Source organism: Oratosquilla oratoria, chromosome 6 (genome assembly GCF_046742065.1).
Source record: "Oratosquilla oratoria isolate Oo_2021 chromosome 6, ASM4674206v1, whole genome shotgun sequence".
NCBI lineage: Eukaryota > Metazoa > Arthropoda > Malacostraca > Stomatopoda > Squillidae > Oratosquilla > Oratosquilla oratoria.
This window is the reverse complement of record NC_134782.1, coordinates 7,432,729-7,452,374: the sequence shown is the minus strand read 5'-3', so window position 1 is coordinate 7,452,374 and position 19,646 is coordinate 7,432,729. Positions and strand designations below refer to the sequence as shown.

General features: G+C 37.1%; 1 protein-coding gene across 2 annotated transcripts in view; it reads right to left on the bottom strand.

The window, feature by feature from the left end:
• Vha100-1 (V-type ATPase subunit a family protein Vha100-1) overlaps positions 1-19,646 on the bottom strand; it is a 47,663-nt gene that overhangs the window by 3,675 nt on the left and 24,342 nt on the right. For both annotated transcript variants that reach the window (XM_076186350.1, XM_076186351.1), the window contains exons 11-15: positions 15,526-15,771; positions 10,906-11,015; positions 10,503-10,710; positions 9,759-9,935; positions 2,257-2,478 (exon numbers count right to left, since the gene is read on the bottom strand). In XM_076186350.1, coding sequence (XP_076042465.1) covers positions 2,257-2,478; positions 9,759-9,935; positions 10,503-10,710; positions 10,906-11,015; positions 15,526-15,771 — 963 coding nt within the window. The remainder of the gene's footprint in view (positions 1-2,256; positions 2,479-9,758; positions 9,936-10,502; positions 10,711-10,905; positions 11,016-15,525; positions 15,772-19,646) is intronic.

The window sequence follows — 19,646 nt, the reverse complement described above, 5'->3', positions numbered from 1 at the left end:
GGAGATAGGGTTGATGAAAGAGTATTGGGATGGTTTGGACACATGGAAAGAATGAGTGAAGAAAGATTAGTAAAAGAAGTGTGGAAGGCGGAGGTGGAAGGAGTGAATATGAGGGGGCATCCTAGGATGAGATGGATGGATGGGGTGAAAGGGGCATTACAAAAGAGATTAATGTCTGTGGAGGAAGGACGGGAGAGGACAGAAGATATACGTGAATGGAGAAGGGTTGTGTATAGATGAGGCTGTGATGCATGAGGGGGAGTGGGTGGGAGAGGGGTGAGGAAGTAAGTATGAGGAAATATTTGATGCAGCCCGAAGGGATTTCTCCCTGTCATCTCCTTTTCTGCATGAGGGGACGGAGAGGGGGGGTCACCGAATTTATGAAGCGGCCTTGCTGTGGATGTGCTGTGTCTTGCGACACTGCTTCTGACCCAGGGCAGTGGACAGGATGCAGGAATGACCCGTCATCCAGGAGGTGCCAAGATAAGAGGGAGGGAGGAGGGTGGAGGGGAGTGGAATATATAGGAAATGGAAAGGGTGGGAGTGGTTTCTATGCCTTTTTCTTTTTGGCTACCCCCCGTGTAGGGGGAAAAAGCCTTTGGTATATGTATGCATGTATGTACAGGGTGATCAGACGAAGTGTAGACAAATTTTGATTGTAAAAAAATATATGTTCACGAAATGAAATTTAAAATCTTTTTGTGTAGGAGTATAGCTTTATGTGTTTATTAAACAATTGTCTATCTTTGCAGATTGAAATATAGATTTTAGTCTATCATGAGCACGATAAATGCAACTATTCAAGAATTGTCTCAAGCAGGAAAGTCCCCCAGTGAAATCTGTAGAATATTGAAAGCTCGTGTAAGCAGAGCTGGTGTTTATAAGGCTTTAAAACGCTTGAAGGAGACAGGTTCGACCCTTCCGAAGGTACGAAGCACTCCCAGTCGTACAGTAAGAACGCAAAAGCTCATCAAAACCACCAGAGAAAAAATCAGACGAAATCCAAAGAGAAGCATAAGAATGTTGGCTTCAGAGGCTGGAGTAAGTTATGGGACAATGCAAAATGTGCTGAAAAAGGATCTGTGTCTCAAGCCATACAAGAAAACTAAAGTTCAGTTACTCTCACAAGCGACAAAGACCAAAAGATTAGCCAGAGGGAAGCTTCTTTTGGAGAAGCTTGAAAACGGCACGCAACCACCAGTCCTGTGGACAGATGAGAAGTTATTCACTGTCCAGGCTGTGCACAATCACCAAAATGATAGGATCTATGCAGTGCATTAAGATGTCTTCCCACTAAATGAATTGCTGATGTTTAGGAGGCAGAAACCAGCTTCTGTGATGGTTTGGGGTGGAGTGACTTCAACTGGCCAGAAAACCCCCCTCATCTTCATTGATGAGGGCGTAAAAGTTAACCAACACGTTTATCTCAAGATGCTGAAGGAGAAATTGGTTCCCTGGATTGATGACACTATCGGAGAAGATGGAATAACCCTACAACAGGATGGAGCCACATCGCACACAGCCAATATTGTTCAGAAATGGTGTAAGGAGAATATGGCAGGGTTTTGGCCTAAGGAATTGTGGCCTCCTTCCTCTCCTGATTTGAACCCAATGGAGTTTTCAATATGGAGTATCTTGGAAAGGGAAGCTTGTTGTTCAAATCATGCAAATATCGAAACTCTGAAGGTCAAACTGCGCTCTTGTTGGGACAAAATATCGCCAGAAACCATACGTGCTGCCTGCAGTGATGTACATAACAGATTGAGGCGCTTAGTGAGGGCTAAAGGGGGATACATTGAAAATTGATTACATATCTTGCTTCCTTATACTTTATTCTTCATCTTTCTTGAAATGTTTCATTTTTTGTTGTAAAAACTGTATTGTTCTTTAAATAAATGTGTGTCTACACTTGGTTTGATCACCCTGTATATATATATATATATATATATATATATATATATATATATATATATATATATATATACATACATATACCAATGGCTTTTTCAACCTCACAAGGGAGGTAGCCAAAGTCGAAGGTATAAATCCACTCCCACCCATTTCATCCCCACAAACTCAACTCCCATTCACCACCCCTCCCTCATAAAAATTATGATATAATACCACAATATACATTAATAATATAATAATATATATCAATATCATATGAATAACAACAATAAAACAATAAATAGATAACAGAAATAAATAAATTACTAAAAAAATAATAATAATAAATTAGAACAAAAAACCTACCTGCCGCAGTCCAATCTGAAAGACCATGGTCCACAAAACTTCTGAAAGCTGAGCGTGAGCCAATGATAATGCCCACAACCGCAGATATGATGCAGTGTGGGACACTGAGCCAAGCACATATTCAATGGTGTGAATTGCTTGGTGAATGAAAAGTTCACTAAATTCGAATGCCTCGTCTCCTTCCTCATGTACAGCAGGTGCCATACCATCTTCCTCCTGTGACTTTCAATGGAAAACAATTATCAAAATCATGTACTACAGAAGCTCCACATGGAATTATGTTTTTTTTTTTATTATTATTATTGCTTAAGGGAAAAAAAAATTGTATTTACCTAGTTGTATTATGCAAGAAGGGAGCTTATGCTCATAGTGACCTGTCTTTGTATCTTTCAGTATCTAGTTTGTTCTTAAATTCTTGTATAGTTTCTGCACACACTGTTACCTCATCCAATTTGTTCCAGACATCTACCACTCTGTGTGGGAAACTATTCTTTTTCAGATCTCTTCTATAACTATCCTTTTTAAGTTTCTTTTCAGTTCTCTTGTTTTTCTTTTATCCCACTTTAATAAATCTTCTCTGTCAAGGACTTCCATCCCTTTCACAATTCTGTATATGGCCAATAGATCTCCTCTTTCTCTTCTTTGTTACAGGGTTGGTAGTTCCAGTTTGAACAATCTTTGTTCATATGTCAATTTAGAAAGTGTTGGTGCCATCTTTGTTGTTGCTCTTTGAATTCTTTCTAATTTCTTTATATTCTTTTTTGTGCTGGGTGTCCATAGCGTCACAGTGTACTCCAATCTTGGTCTTATTAGTGTGACTAATATTTTCTTTACCATCATCTCATCCAAGTTGTCAAAGGCCACTTTTATTGATCTTAGTAAATTGAAGGTTTCTCCAACTATTTTGTTAATATGCTTGTCTGGTGACATGTCTTTGTTAATAATTACTCCTAGGTTCTTTTCTGAGCTTAGTTTTTTTTTTACTTCCTTTGTACCATTTTATATTGCCCTGATATTCTATTTTTACTTTTTCCAAACCCCGTTATACTACATTTCTTGATGTTGAAGTTCACTTCCCACTTTTGCCTCCATTCCCAGACTTTATCCAGGTCTCTGTAGTGATTCACAGTCTTTTTCTGTACTTTCTTTAGTAGTTTTGCATCATCTGGAAAGAAGTTCACATAACATTCTACACCTTCATCCATGTCATTTATATATATGGCAAACATTATCGGAGCTGATAACCTTGTGGGACTCAACTTATCATTTCTTCCCAGGTCGAGTTTTTGTCTCTAAGTACCACCCTAATTTTTCTATGCAAGAAAACTTTCATCCATTTCAATAATTTTCCTTGTACACCACCTATTATTTTGATTTTTCTTAATAGCTTTTTGTGTAGTACTTTATCAAATGCCTTTTGTAAATCTTGAAAAGCACAATCAGCCCACCCATCCCTTTCTTGCATTATGTCTATTAGCCTTGAGTAAAAGCAAATCAAGTTAGTGGTACATGATCTTCCATGTCTAAAGCCAAATTGTTTTTGATTAAGTATATTATTTTCTTCCAGAGGTTTAAACCATCTACTTTTGATCATTTTTTCACATATTTTAGCTATTGTACTTGTAAGGGAGACCGGTCTATAGTTTGTTCAGTCTTCTTTATCTCCCCCTTTATATATTGGTACAATATCTGCATTTTTCCAATCTTATGGTACCTTTCTTTCTTTGAGTGAGTAATCAATTATCTTATGTATTTTGTCCATTAGTTCATCAATACATTCTTTTAGTATCCAATTTGCAACTCCATCCAGATCATGTGATTTCCTGACATCAAGGTTTATTATTTGGTCCCTTATTTCCTTCTGTGTCACAATTATTTATTTCATTGGAGGCTCTTTTGGTCCTTCATCCCAATTTTGTGTGCTTTCAATTGTGAATACAATTTAAAATGTTTGTTCATAATTTCAGCCATTTCTACATCTTCTGTATATTCATCATTCCCTTGACACAGTTTCTCTATTTCTTGTTTATCTTTTAATTTACCATTCACATACTTGTAGAATAGTTTAGGTTGGTCCTTGCATTTGTCTATTATGTCTTTTTCATAGTTTCTTTTTTCATCCCTGTGTATTTTTACATATTCATTTCTTAGTTTAATATATATTTGCCACTTACTTTTTTTTTTTTCATCTTTTCCAAGATTTGTCTCTTTTATCTTTAGCCTCACTACATTTTTTGTTGAACCAGCACTTAATGAAAACTTTTTCCTGTTTCTGCTTTGGTACGTACTTATCTATTCCTTCTTTATAAATTTCTTTTAATATATTCCATTTCTCTTCCATCTTTGTTTCTTCATTTAATAAGTTTTCCCAATTTACATTTTGAAAGAATTTTCTGAGTTTCTCAAAATCCGTTTTGTTGTACATTAGTCTTCCTTTTCTGTGTTTCTCATTTCTTCATAAATCAATTTGTTCTTTTAGTTTGAACTCTATTAGTATGTGCTCACTATTTCCAATTGATGTCTTCTATTCCATTTTATCCATGATATCAGGCTTTGACATAAATATTATGTCTAGTCTCGACGGTTCTTCATTATTTCTATATCTGGTATTTTCCTTTACCCACTGAATCATTGTGTATTCAATGGTCATATCCAGTAGTATATTTCCCCATAGGTCTTCTCCACTTTTCACTGTTATCTCTTCCCAACATATTTCTTTAGAGTTAGAGTCACCCATAATTACTATGTTTCCTCCTTTCAGTAATTCAATTAATGCATGCTTTGTGTCTTTCAACATTTCAGAATGATCGCTCTCTGTCCAAGAATGTTTTTGGGGGTACATAAATTACTACAAATTTTCTATTTTTCATGTCACTCTTTTCAACTTTTATCATAACTAATTCCACATTATTTATTCCTTCTGTTATCTGTCACATTTAAGCCTTTCTTAGTCAAAAAAAGGACTTCTCCACCCTGTTTCTCCTTTCTATTTTTCATCCAATGGTTGTATAAACCTTGTTCCACTGTATTAGGGGGTAGTGGACCTTTTAATTTTGTCTCCACAATTCCCATTATCTCCTGAAATCATGCCATCTATGTTGGTATACATTGTTTTTTATTTTTTCCTTTGTCCTTTTTTGTTTATGTTTCCTTATATATATATATATATATATATATATATATAAATATATATATATATATATATATATATATATATATATATATATATATATATATGCAGAAAAAAACATTTTCTCAGCCTCAGGTCTATTACTCTCAAAAAAACTCATTCTTTTTTGGTCTCTGTTCTTCTCTCATTTTTATTCATTTGCTTCATTTCTTAGCATCTTTTCTCTCTTTTTCCTTATCACTCATTTATTTTTTCATCCATACATTTTTGTAATTTTCACTTTTTGCCAACTTTGCTGTTTTTGATAGTACTTCCACTATCATTTGAGACCTTAGTTTGATTTTTAGTGGTCTATTTTTTTCTTTAGAGTATTGCCCCATTCTATGCACTTCTATTTCTTTTTCCATTGCTTATCCCTCCTCTTGTATCACTTTCAGAACTTATCTTTCCTCTTTTTCTCTTTGATATCTAGATACATTAAATTTTTCTTTAATACCATAAACCACTATGCACATTTTTTTATCCACTGTGTCTCTGTCCCAATTCTCTTTTTTCCTTACTTTAATTACTGTTTAGCATTTTCTTCCACTTGTTGCTGTACTATTTCTTTGAAAGTTGTTTTTTTATTTTCTTGTTCCACTTTCCATTTTCTTTTTTTATTTCTCTTTAATTATTTCTCAAACTTTCTCAGTCAGCACTTGTATTTGTTCTTTTACTTCTTTTTTTAATGCCTCATTTTTGTTCATATCTTTATTTTTCATTCTTTTTTCACTTTTGACTATATTCAATTCCTTTTTTAGATCATTAAGCTCTGTGTTAGTTTCAGCATTCAGTTTTTTCAGTTCCTTCACCTCCCTGTCCATTGCCCTATATTCAGCTTTCAGATCTATAATTTCATTGATCAATTCTGTAATCTCTTGATTTCTTAGAATATTTTTAAACCTTGATTCTCTTTCCAATTCTAAACCTCTTCCTGGTATTCCATTTTCTTTTATAAACCCTGAATTTTTTTTATTTTCAAACCTTTGAGTTCATTTCAGGGTTTCCATATTACAAGAGTTTTTAGGTATGACCCACAACAGTGATTCCACCCTGCTTACATCCAATCTTCTCTTCGTAGGTTCATTATATTTTTGTCTTTCTCCATCATTCTCCATTTTGTGTGTTTATCACTGATGTGAAACTTCTCTATTTTATCATTTTGGTCACTCGATAAACACAGTTCCCTATCCCAAATATACATACAATACTAGGTGTTTCCTTTGAATTTATCAAAAGTGCTGCACATCAGAGCTCATTTCTAGCCATCCATTCGCACCTGTGGTGTGTGCGTATTTACCTAATTGTATTTACCTAATTGTATTATACAGGAAGGGGAGCTATGCTCGTGGTGTCCCGGCTTCATATCTCATTTTGTCTAGACTGCTTTTAAATTCATGAATTGTTTTTGCACATACCACTTTCTCATCTAATTTGTTCCAGACCTCTATCACCCTGTGGGGAAAGCTATTTTTTTTTCAGGTCTCTTCTATAACTGTCCTTCTTGATTTTCTTTCTGTGTCCTCTTGTATCTCTGCTATCCCATTTTATTAGATCTTCTCTATCAATAGTTTCTATGCCTTTCATGATTCTATAAATAGTTATCAAGTCTCCTCTCTCTCTTCTTTGTTCTAATGTCTGTAGTTCCAGTTTTGCTAGTCTCTCTTCATATGATAGTTCTGAAAGTGTTGGTGCCAGTTTCGTAATTGCTTTTTGTATTCTTTCAAGTTTTGTTATACATTTTTTTTTTGTAATTGGTGACCATGTCGTTGCTGCATACTCCAATCTTGGTCTTATCAAAGTGATTAGTATTTTCTTCACCAATTCTTTGTCCAGGCATTTAAATGCTACTTTGATTGTTCTTATTAAATTATAAGTTTCTCCAAAAATCTTGTTTATATGTTTCTCAGGGGACATATTATTCATAATAATGACTCCCAGGTCCTTCTCATTTTCTACTTTTTTTATTTCTTCCTCTCCCAATTTACCGGTATATGATCCCACTATTCTTTTTTTTGCTTCTTCCAAATTCCATTATACTACACTTCTTAATATTGAATTCCATCTCCCACTTCCTACTCCATTCCTATACTTTGTTGAGATCATTCTGTAGCAACTCACAATCTTCTTCAGAGTTCACTTTTTTCAACAATTTTGCATCATCCACAAAGAAGCTCATATAACTTTCAATGCCTTTATCCATATCATTAATATATATAGCAAAGATTATTGGGGCCAAAACTGTTCCTTATGGAACTCCACTTATCACTTCATCGCAATTAGAATGTTTGTCTCTTATCACCACTCTCATTTTTCTTTCATGCAGGAAGTCTTCCATCCATTTCAGCAGTTTGCCCTGTATTCCTCCAGCAGTTTCTAATTTCTTTAGCAATTTCTTATGTGGCACCTTTGCAAAAGCTTTTTTCAGGTCTAGAAATGCACAATCAGCCCATCCATCTCTTTCCTGCATCACATCTATTAACCTTGAATAGAAACACATTAAGTTTGTGATGCATGATCATCCTTGTCTAAATCCAAATTGTCTTGGGTTTAGTAAGTTTTTTTTTTCCAAATGCCTTACCCATCTAGTTTTGATCATTCTTTCACAAATTTTAGCTATTGTACTTGTAAGAGAGACCAGTCTATAGTCAGTAGGGTCTTCCTTGTTTCCCCCTTTATATATTGGTACTATATTTGTTCTTTTCCAATCTTCTGGAACTTTTCCTTCTTTCAAAGAACTGCTTATTAGACTATGTATTTTGTCTGTTAGTTCATTCTTGCATTCTCTCAAAATCCAGTTTGCTATTTCATCTGGTCCATGCGATTTTCTGACATCGAGTTTACTCAAGTGATTCACTATTTCATTCCTTGTTACTTCTATCTCTTTCATAGGGGGGACTTTCTCCTACTCAATATCTCTAGCTTGTATGTTCTCCCTCGTAAACACCGATCTAAAATGCTTGTTTATAATTTCTGCCACTTTTATTTCCCCTGTGTATTCAACTCCTTGTCATAGTTTCTCCAACTCCTGCCTGTTTTTCAGTTTGTTGTTTACAAATCTGTAAAATAGTTTTGGTTGATCTTTACATTTTTCTGACCTTTTTAATATTTTCTCTTTTCTTCTCTGCACACTTGTACATACTCATTTCTGTAACTAGAATATATTTTCCATTTTTCAGGTCTTTTGTCTTTTCTCCATTTTATCCAAGCTTTATCCCTTCTGTCTTTCAGCTCCTTACATCTTTTGCTGTACCAACACTTTATATATTCTTCTTCTTGCTTTGTCTTGAACATACTTTTCCACTCCTTTATAAATTTTTGTCAAATTAGTCCATTTTTCTTCTACTATTGTTTCTTTCTTATGTATCCTTTCCCAGTCTGCTTTTTGAAAGAATTCTCCTATTTAAAAAAAAAAAAAAAATCCCATACATCAGTCTTCCCTCTCTATATTGTTCGTTTTTTTCATGTATTTTTCCTCCTTTAGTTCTAGTTCAACCACTATGTGGTCACTTTTACTTATTGGTGTCTTGTATTCAATCTTGTCCACTATTTCAGGTTCTGATGTGATTATTAGGTCTAGTCTCGATGGTTCTTCCTCATTTCTATACCTAGTATTCTCTTGTATCCATTGCGTCATTGTATGTTCTATAATCATATTAAGTAGTACCCTTCCCCATAGGTTGTCTCCACCTTTCAATGTCATCTCTTCCCAGCAGATTTCTTTACAATTAAAGTCACCCATTATAACTATTCTTCCTCCATCTTCCATTATCTTATTTAGTGTTATCCTTGTGTCTTCTAACATATTTTTGTGTTCTCTCCTTTCCCATGAAGCTGTTTTAGGAGGCACATAATTTATTACAAACTTCCTACTCTTCCCATCCTTGTCCTCCACTTCCATCACAATCATCTCTACTCTTTTTTCTCCATATGTAACATTCCTCACATTTATATCCTTCTTAGTCAGGAACATAACTCTACCCCCTTGTTTTATCTCTCTGTTTCTAATCCAACAATTATATGCACCATGTCCTAAAATGTTGGGTGGTAGTGGACCTTTCAATTTTGTCTCCACAATTCCCATTATGTCCAGTTCTTTTTCCTTCAGATAATCATTCAGTTCGTTCAAGCCTGTTATTAAGCCATCTATATTTGTGGGTGGAATGGGTGGAAGTGATTTTATGCCTTTTCCTTTTTGGCTACCTCGCTTGTAAGGGGGAAAAAGCCTTGGTATATGTATGTATGTATATTTGTGTAAGAAATTTTCAATTTTCTGCTACTTCCATCGTGTTTTCTGTTTCCACTATTCTAAACTAAATCTGTGAAGACTTACCTCTGCTCTCTGTCTCTGCAGCTGCCTCATGATCACCTTATTATCATGTTGCTTCTTCAAAATTATTGGTTTTGGGATCAGCATAATAGGCACACAAATAACACAAATGATTAACATGACCATCTGGATTATGTACTGATAAGGGTACATGTACTGGCTACAAACACTGCCTTCTTCCTGTTGAACAATGATGATAACATTAGTTCAAGTATGAATAGAAATAAAAATATACAAATCTTTAGCCAAAAGTAAAATGATTGGAAGTGTATAGTAAATGAGTTGAAAATATAAACAAATATCCCCTGAGACAGAATTCTGGAACAATAACTATCTATATATCAAGGTCCTTTTGACTGAACTATCTCTCTACTTCATGGTTATTACTTTGGCTTCTAAAGAAGCTCCATGAGGATCTAAATACATGTATCAGCTTGAGTCACCATAAAATGTGAAAATGTGTGAGCTATGTTCTCAGTCTTTGATGAAAAATGAATGCAACACAGCAACTTCCTCAATCAAGGCCACTCCTTGGCACTTTGTATGCACAGTCTGTTTACAGTTCACTGTTAAAATTTCGGCTCAATTTGCAAATCTTCAGAAAAGCCGTTTGTTCATATAGGGAACCATTCACATGAGGACCCCACTGCACTATCTTTTTTCCTTCTTCTCCAACCAATAAGCCATTACCTACAGAGCAATTGAACTGAAAAAACTAATCAGTACAGTTTTTGCTTTTCCACTTACATTCTCTTTCTTCATGAGTACCATGTTGATGAAAGTGATGAGGACCGAGGGGGCGCATGAAGACCCATGCTGAACATCAAATTCAGGACCTTCACCATAATTGACCCATTTATGGAACACCAAGATAACCAAATAGCCAAACAGACCAACCAGGAAGATGAGCTGAGGAATAAACTCACAAACGATGTTGATCACTCGACGGAAAAACCTGAAAGAAAAGAAGTCCTACAGTGAAAGTTCTATATGCATATGATGTCAATGTTATTTGGTCACACCTGGAAGTTCTTGCCGGTTTCCTGGTGGCCACAGGTATTCTGTACATGAGACCAGAGGCAATAGATTGATTGATTGTTATACAGTACATATTATGAAAATGAAAAGCTGAGCTATCTACAATACTTACACATGGTTAAGGATGGAAACCATTACCCCAAACAGCATGTGCACCACACCAATGATGATTGATATCTTCATCTTGTAACTATTCTGGAATGCTATCTTGTTAGCTGAAATCTGAAAATAACAAAAAACAGTAAAAGATGAAAACAATCATCATATCAAATCATAGGAGTACAAATCCTCACGTTTTCATTTACCTTTAATGAACATAAGAATATACCAATGCACCAGATACCAGGGGGGTATAGTTTTTACTGTACATTACTCCTGTGAGTTTTGCAAAATCTAATCGCACAGATTCAAAATAGTGTGAAATTAAAAGAGCACTACAAGGCGATGCTAGAAAACTTTCACAACACAATTTCACCCTTAAATCTTTCCTACTGTTAACACACTATGGTGTGTCACTTGTCACAAAATGCTCCATCACAAGCATTGTGATGAGAGGGCTTGTTGAATGGATTTTATTTGCGTATAATATAGATAGTTTTCTTTTATGAGAAGTCACCTACTGCCTCATCACAAGCATTGTGATGGTGGACTAGCAGGGTGACCCTTCAATCCCAAGGTTTGTTGTGTATAATGTAGATAATTTTCTTCTATGAAGAGTCAAGGCTAAAGACGATCTGGAAGAACACTCCAACCAGAACCTTAGTATATGGGTCACTGAATGTACACAGATGTGGGATGGATGACAGCAAAAGGGGGATGATTGGTAGTATGATAGTGAGAAGAAAGATGGATGTGTTAGAATAGAGTAAAACATTACTGAAAGGAATGGGCAAGTTTGAGTTGTTGTTGTTGTTGTCGTTCCCTAGACTGTCTGTCCGAGCAGTCCCGTCTCTCCAAGGAATACCACAGCCGAAACTGGGTTTTCTCACAAATCCTTTATAGAGTGTATGTTGTGTTGTTTGCATGCATGACTGTGTATAATGCAGTCTTCCATTATGTGTTGTATGGTATGGGGTGAAGTGTTACATCCTGGGCAGCTGTTTACAATGCAGTCATCCAGCCTCTTCTGGTAGCTTAGAAGTGCTGGGTGGTGGCCACACCGCAGTCTGGCCAGGTGGACTCTGTCCTTTTGTGGGAGAGAGGATTCAGAAGGGTGGATATCAGGGGGTCTGGCATGCAGCAGTGTGTTGTCTTTCAGTGTGTTAATGGAGCGGTGAGTGATATGATTATGAATATGTTTCCGGAGGCTGGTATTTGGTGGTTGTGGAGGAAGAGAAGAGAGTATCTGTGCGTGATAAAGGTCTTTGGGTGTTGTTTTAATGTTTCTTGGTGTGTGTGGGTGTTCTGCTATGTAGTGTAGCGGGTGTGATGTGTTTGTGGTGGCTGCGGCAAGTGTTTGTGTGCCTCTCATGTCGAGGTGGTCCTTGACTTTGAGGACTTTTGTTTCATGGTGTAAATGGTCTGTAGGTGTTGTATTTGTGCAGCCTGTAATTGTTTTTAGGGCTTTGTTTTGTATGATTTGAAGGGTGTTGTGTGTCTCGCTGAGATTAGGAGCCCATGCAGGACTCGCATAATTCATCACTGAGCGTATGCATTGTTTGTATATTGTTATATTAGTTTCTTTGTTTTGTCCAAATGTTGTTCCAGTGATTGACTTAAGTGCGTTAAGTCTAGGTGTGCATTTGTTTTTTATGTTTGTGATGTGTTGTTTGAAAGACATGGATGTATCGCATGTTACACCAAGAATTTTCGGTGTGTTTGTGTGTGGTATTAGAGTGTTGTTGATGTAGAGATGAGGTATGTATTTGTGTTCTTTTGTCCAGTTGGTGAGAAGTGTTGCTGTAGATTTGGTTGGAGCTATTTTGAGTCTGTTTGTGATGAACCATGTGTTGAGTGTATCAAGGTATGGCTGGATTATTTCTGCAGCTTTGTCTGTGTTACGATGTGTGCATGTGATTGTTATGTCGTCTGCGTAGGAAGAGATTAGTATTTCTGAGGTGTCTGGTGTGGGTAAGTCATGCATGTATAGATTAAATAGTGTGGGGGATAGAACTGAGCCCTGTGGTACCCCATTCTTAATGTTTCTGATGTGCAATAATTGGCCATTATATGACACGTAAGCATTCCTACCTGCCAGATAATTGGCCAGCCATCTTTTAGTATTATTGTGCATGTTTGTGTTATATATTTTATTTGTTAGGTTGTGGTGGGGGATAGCATCAAAAGCTTTACTAATGTCTAATGTTATAAGAAGTGTTCTGTGGTGGGGCCTATCTGAATTGATGCCATCAAAAATTCTTTGTGTGAGGTTTATCAGAAGAGTGTTTGTGGAGTGTAGTGGCCTAAAACCATGTTGTGAGTCAGCAAGGGGAATATGTGGTGTGACAAGTTTAAGTATTAGGTGTTCAATGATTTTAGAGGGGGTGCAGAGAAGTGTGACTGGGTGGTGCAATGTTGGGATTGTTGGGTCTTTGTTCGGTTTTGGAATGGTGATTATTTTACCATGCTTCCAGATGTCGGGTATAGTGTTGTGTGAATAGCTGTAGTTTGCAATGTTTGTGAGTGCGTGTATACCTTGTGGTCCAATGTGTTTTAGGTGGATGTTGCTTATGTTATCAGAGCCACAGGCAGATGAGTGTTTGAGATTATGTATTATGTGTTTTGTCTGACTGTCTATAAAGGGTGTATAGTTTGAGTCTGTAGGAAAGTATTTCTTACGTCAAATGGTGCGTCGGTCGTCAGGGTGAGAAGTGAGATGGCTTGTCTGTACAAAATGACTTATGAGTGCGTTTGCTTGTTGTCTGTTTGAGGGTAGATTATCTGTTGTTATGATTATTGCTGCGTGAGAGCGTGTAGTGTTACTGTTGGATAGTGTAATGCCGTTGAGTATTTTGTACAATTTGCTGGTGTTTGTTTTGTGATCAAGTGTATTGATAAAGTTTTGCCAATTTTTGTGTTTTTTGTTCGTGTATTTTATTGGCAATTACAGTGTTTAGTGTTTGTATTTGGTCTATGTTTTGAGGGATAGGTGTGGGGGTACTGTGTTTAAGTGTGTCACGTTGTCTGATAAGGCCTTGGATTTCTGGTGTGAAGTTGGGGTTGTGTGATTTTCTGTTGCCTCTAGGGATGTATTTCTTGTCTGCGTTTTGTATGTATTAAAAGTGTGTACAGCATTGTTTATGTTTGTGATTGGTGTACTGTTAAGTGTTTCAAAATGTTGTTCTGTCTCTTCAGTAAAAGCTTCCCAGTTAGCTCTCTTGTAATTGGTGTATGTGTGTCTGTGGCCAACTGGGGTGCATCTTGTTTTGGTGGTGATGATGATTGGAAGGTGGTCAGAACCAAGGGTTCCAGCCACTCTCCATGATGTTGTTGGGGTTAGGCAGGGGGAACAGAAGGTGATATCAGGAGAGGAGGGAGAGTAGAGGGCTTGGTGTGGGATGTGTGTATGATTATGTGTGTTGTTCATGATAGTCAATGAGTCAAACTGAGTCTGTATAACAAGCCCTCTGTCTGTGTCAGGGTTGTCGACATACCAGGCAGACGACTTGGCGTTGAAGTCACCACCCATGATCAGGTTGGAGATTGAGGCTAGTTGGCTAAGTTGAGGCCTGAAGGTGTTTGGAACTGTGAGGGATGATTGGGGGGGGGGAATGTACATGTTAACTATTGTCAGTGTTGATTTGTTGCCTGTGCGGATTCGGATGGATTGGATTTCTGTTGTGTTATCTGTGAAGCTGCAGCGTCTTCGTCGTGGGACCACCCCCCAACCCCAAGAGTTGGGGGCCAAACAGCAGCAACCACCCCTGGCCATCAGCTCTACGCAGGTGGCACCGATCCCCAAGAGGAGCTAAGCCTGCCTTGGGGAGTACCGCAAGTTTGAGTTTGGAAATGTGGTATGTAGAGTGTTGGGAGAGGTAAGAGGGCAAAGGAAGGATGGAGTGACCCTATTGGTAACTGAAGAGATGTATGTGTGGTAGAATGGAAGGGTGTATCACTGAGGATGATGTGGGTGAAAATGAAACTGCAGAGTACAAATCAAGTGGAGAAAGAAGAAAAAGGAAGTAAGCAGAGAGGTGCTGATATTGAACGAGGAGAGAGAGAAAGAATATTGGGCAAAGCTGAGAGCTATGGGATGTAGTAAAGGATAAAGGAGAAACAGGAGTAGAGGAGGAATGAATATGTTCTAGAAGAGTCAAGTGTACAAAAATGGTGTGTAGGGTAAAGAGGATAGGAGGGAAGAGGAGGGGCAGTGAATAGTGGGACAGTGGTGGTGCAGAAGACATGCATATGAGGAATGGTTGTTGAGAAGAAATAAGAAAACAGAACTGACTGGGAGGTATTATGGGATGACAAAAAGCATAAAGATATCTGAGTGTTTAAAGAAGTATGGTGTGGACTGCTAGGATGGATAGTGAGAAATGTGGATGTGAGACAGAGAGCAGAGGTGGAAAGGGAACTGGGAGATGAGGCTGATCAAATAATACCAGGATGGCTTAGGCAAATCAAAAGAACAAGTGAAAAAGTCCAGCAAAATGAGTGTAGAAGGCAGAGGTGGATGGAGTGAACATGAGGGGAAAACTGAGAATGAGGTGAATATATAGCTCATATCAACTGTGATGTTCCTGTAAATACAAATGGGTAATGAAGCATTCTACAATAAAAAATTACTCACCTGCCACATAGGATCCAACCCAACAGGATATGGAGTTCCTATATATTCTTCACGGTCACCTGGGTTAAGGGTGACCTGCTTGTCATTAATCAATGTCGTATCAGGAATGCCAGGTTTCACATGCCAAGAAGATCCAAAAATGTTGAAAGACTTGGAGAATACATCATTGTAGATTACTCCAGTGTAGATGGAGAACAGTCCCATCAAGAGAATGATGTAACGACCACCAAAGAAAATTTTCCATATCTGTAAATATATATATATATATATATATATGTATATGTGTATACATATACACCAGGAGGTGCCAGGATAAGAGGGAGGGAGGAGGGGAGTGGAATATATAGGAAATGGAATGGGTGGGAGTGGTTTCTATACCTTTTTCTTTTTGGCTACTCCCCCCCTGTAGGAGAAAAAACCCTTTGGTATATGTATGTATGTGTGTGTATGTGTGTGTGTGTGTGTATACACATATACATATATATATATATATATATATATATATATAAACACACACACATACACGTCAGTCAAAGTGGCAGTGAAGTTCAGACTCTGGAGTTATCCAAGAATTTCAAGGATCACAACGACAAGGAAGTACCTGTGTTGTATTTATAGGGAAGGGGAAAGCTTGTGGTGTAGTGGGAAGGTGATGAAAAAGGAGAAGGGGAGGGATTACTGAGGGAAATGGAAGGAAATAAGGAAGGGGAGAATTTGGTCCAGGCAGGCAGACGCCTTGTAAACAAACGCGGGCCAGATGACTTTAGTGACAAAGAAGGGATTAATACAAATATAAAGATTAGAAATATAGATAAGAGCAGCACAATGGAAGGTGAAGATAACAATTTTCAATGATTTAATGAGGGGGGGAAGCCAACCCTCCCCGATTAGCAAGCCTAGAAGAAAAAATTGAGAAAATTGTCAAACATTGGGAGGATAGGTTCGGTGAACTCACACAGATCACGCAGAGAGTTGAAAAACTGGAAGAATTAGAGAAGGTGAACCAAAAACTAACTAAATAGAAGTATTAAAAAGACAGTTAAAAGAAGTAAAAGATGAGAATGAGGAATTAAAGAATAATAAAGAGAATAAAGAGTCCATAGCAAAAGAAACACAGGAATGGAAAAAAATCAAAGAGAACAACAAAAATGCATTTAATGACATAGTAAAACAGCAGAGCACCATCTGGATGACGGGTCATCCCTGAACCCTGGTGCTCAGATGAGAGGAAGGGTGGGAGGGGTGTGGAGTGTATTTAGGGATGAAATGGGTGGGAGTGTTTTTATGCCTTTCCCTTTGTGGCTACCTCCCTTGGAAGGGGGAAAAAGCCTTGGTATATGTATGTATGTATGTAAAACAGCAGATGAAAGAAACTGAAGACACAGTTATTAAAGTGATGAGACAGAAGGAGAATATAGTAAGAGACTTAGCAGATAAAAAGAAATGTATAATTATATTAGGAATGTAAGAGAAGTATATTCTAAATAGAACCACAAGAATCAAAGAGGAAAAAGTAAATAGTATATTAGAATTAGTTCAGGAAGATGAACCTAAAATCGGGAAACAAATTGAAGAAATGTATAGGCTCGGGAAATATAGTACAGATAAGACCAGACCAATTAAGGTTAAATTCAGGTCACATATGACAACAGAGAATATCTTAGCAAAAACAGGGAAACTAGCAGGTATGGATAAAAAGAGAAATGAATAAAGAGGAAAGAGAGGATGAGAAGACAAAAAGACAAGAAGCTAAAGAAAAAAACGAGATGAGATCAGAGTCAGAAATAGAGGAATTCTATTGGAGAGTAGTGAATATGAAAGTGAGGAAATGTGTCATAACAGAGAAAAACAAAAGGGAAACAGAAAATACAATGTAAGTAGCAGAAAATTAAGAGTGTCTTACACAAATATAGATGGATTAATAACAGGATTGAATGAACTAAATGATTATCTGAAGGAAAAAGGACTGGAAATAATGGGAATTGTAGAGACAAAATTAAAAGGTCCACTACCACCCAACAGTGTAGGACATGATGCATATAATTATTAAATTAGAAACAGAGAGACAAAACAAGGGGGTGGAGTTATGTTCCTGACTAAGAAGGATATAAACATGAGGAGTGTCACATATGGAAAGAATAGAGACGATTACAATCGAAGTGGAAGACAGAGATAAGAAGAGCAGAAAGTTTGTAATAAATTATGCACCTCCAAAAACAGCCTCGTGGGAAGAGAGAGAACATAAAAGTATGTCAGAAGACACAAGGATAACATTAAATAAGATATTGGAAGATGGAGGAAGAATAGTTATGATGGGCAACTTAAATTGCAAAGAAGTCTGCTAGGAAGAGATGACAGTAAAGGGTGGAGATGACTCATGGGGAAATGTTCTACTTGAGATGATTATTGACCATACAATGACACAATGGATTCAAGAGAACACTAGGTATAGAAATGAAGAACCATCAAGACTAGACCTAATAATCACATCAGAACCTGAAATAGTGGAAAAGATTGAATATAAGACACCAATAAGTAAAAGTGACCACATATTGATTGAACTGGAACTAAATGAGGAAAAATACATGAAAAGAAATGAACAATATAGAAAAGGAAGATTGATGTATGAAAAAGCAAATTTTGATAAAATAAGAGAATTCTTTCAAAAAGAAAACTGGGAAAGAATATACAAAGAGGAAACAACAGTGGAAGAGAAATGGAATATTTGGACAAAAATTTATAAAAAAGGAGTGGAAAAGCATGTCCCAAGACAAAAGCAAGAAAAAGAATATGTAAAGTGCTGGTACAACAAAAGTTGTGGGGAGTTAAAAGACAAAAGAGATAAAGCTTGGACAAAATGGAAAAAAGACGAAAGACCTGAAAAATTGAAAATATATACTTGTTATAGAAATGAATATGTACAAGTGTCCAGAGAGGAAAAGAGAAAATATGAAAAAGATGTCATAGAAAAATGTAAAGATCAACCAAAACTATTTTACAGATTTGTAAACAACAAACTGAAAAACAAACAAGAATCAGAGAAATTACGACAAGGAGGAGTTGAATACACAGAGGAAATAGAAATGGCAGAAATTATGAACAAGCATTTTAAATCGGTGTTTACAAGAGAGAACAGACAACCTGGAGAGATCGAATGGGAAGAGAAAGTCCCCCCTATGAAAGAAATAGAAATAACAAAGAATGAAATAATGAAACACTTGAGTAATCTTGATGACAGAAAATTACATGGACCAGATGAAATAGCAAACTGGATTTTGAAACAATGCAGGAATGAACTGGCAGACAAAATACATAGCATAATAAAGTGTGAATGTAGTAGTTTCAGAGGGATTAGCTTTTTAAGTGTAGTTGGGAAGGCTTATGGGAGGATCTTGATTGAGAGGATTAGGAGAGGAGCAGAGGGAGTAATTGATGAGGAGCAGTGTGGATTTAGGACGGGTAGAGGTTGTGTAGATCAGATCTTTGTGGGAAGACAAATATGTGAGAAAGCTATAGGAAAGGGGAAGGATGTTTTTTGGGTTTTTATGGATCTGGAAAAGGCTTACAATAGGGTAGACAGAAAGGCACTGTGGGAGGTTATGCAGATATATGGGATAGGAGAAAAACTTCTAGGAGCTGTCAAAAGTTTTTATGAGAGTAGTAGAGCTTGTGTCAGGATTAGAAATGGAGAGTGAGTGGTTTGAGGTAAAGGTGGGACTTCGTCAAGGATGCGTTATGTCGCCCTGGTTGTTCAACTTATACATGGATGGGGTAGTGCGAGAGGTAAATGCAAGGGTAGTGGGTCAGGGATTGGAGATGGTTAAAGAAAATGGAGAAAAGGGGAGGTGAGCCAGCTGTTGCTTGCGGACGACACTGCACTTGTGCCAGGATCGGAGGAGGGACTGAGGAAGTTGGTGACAGAGTTTGGGAGAGTATGTGATAGAAGAAAGCTAAAGATAAATGTGGGTAAAAGTAAGGTGATGAGATGTACAAGGGGTGAAAGTGGCAGTAGACTGGAAGTGAGCATTAAGGGAGAGCGACTGGAGGAAGTGGATAGTATTAGATACTTGGGTGCAAATGTGGCAGGAAAAGGTGGAGTGAAGGTGGAGGTAGAATGTAGA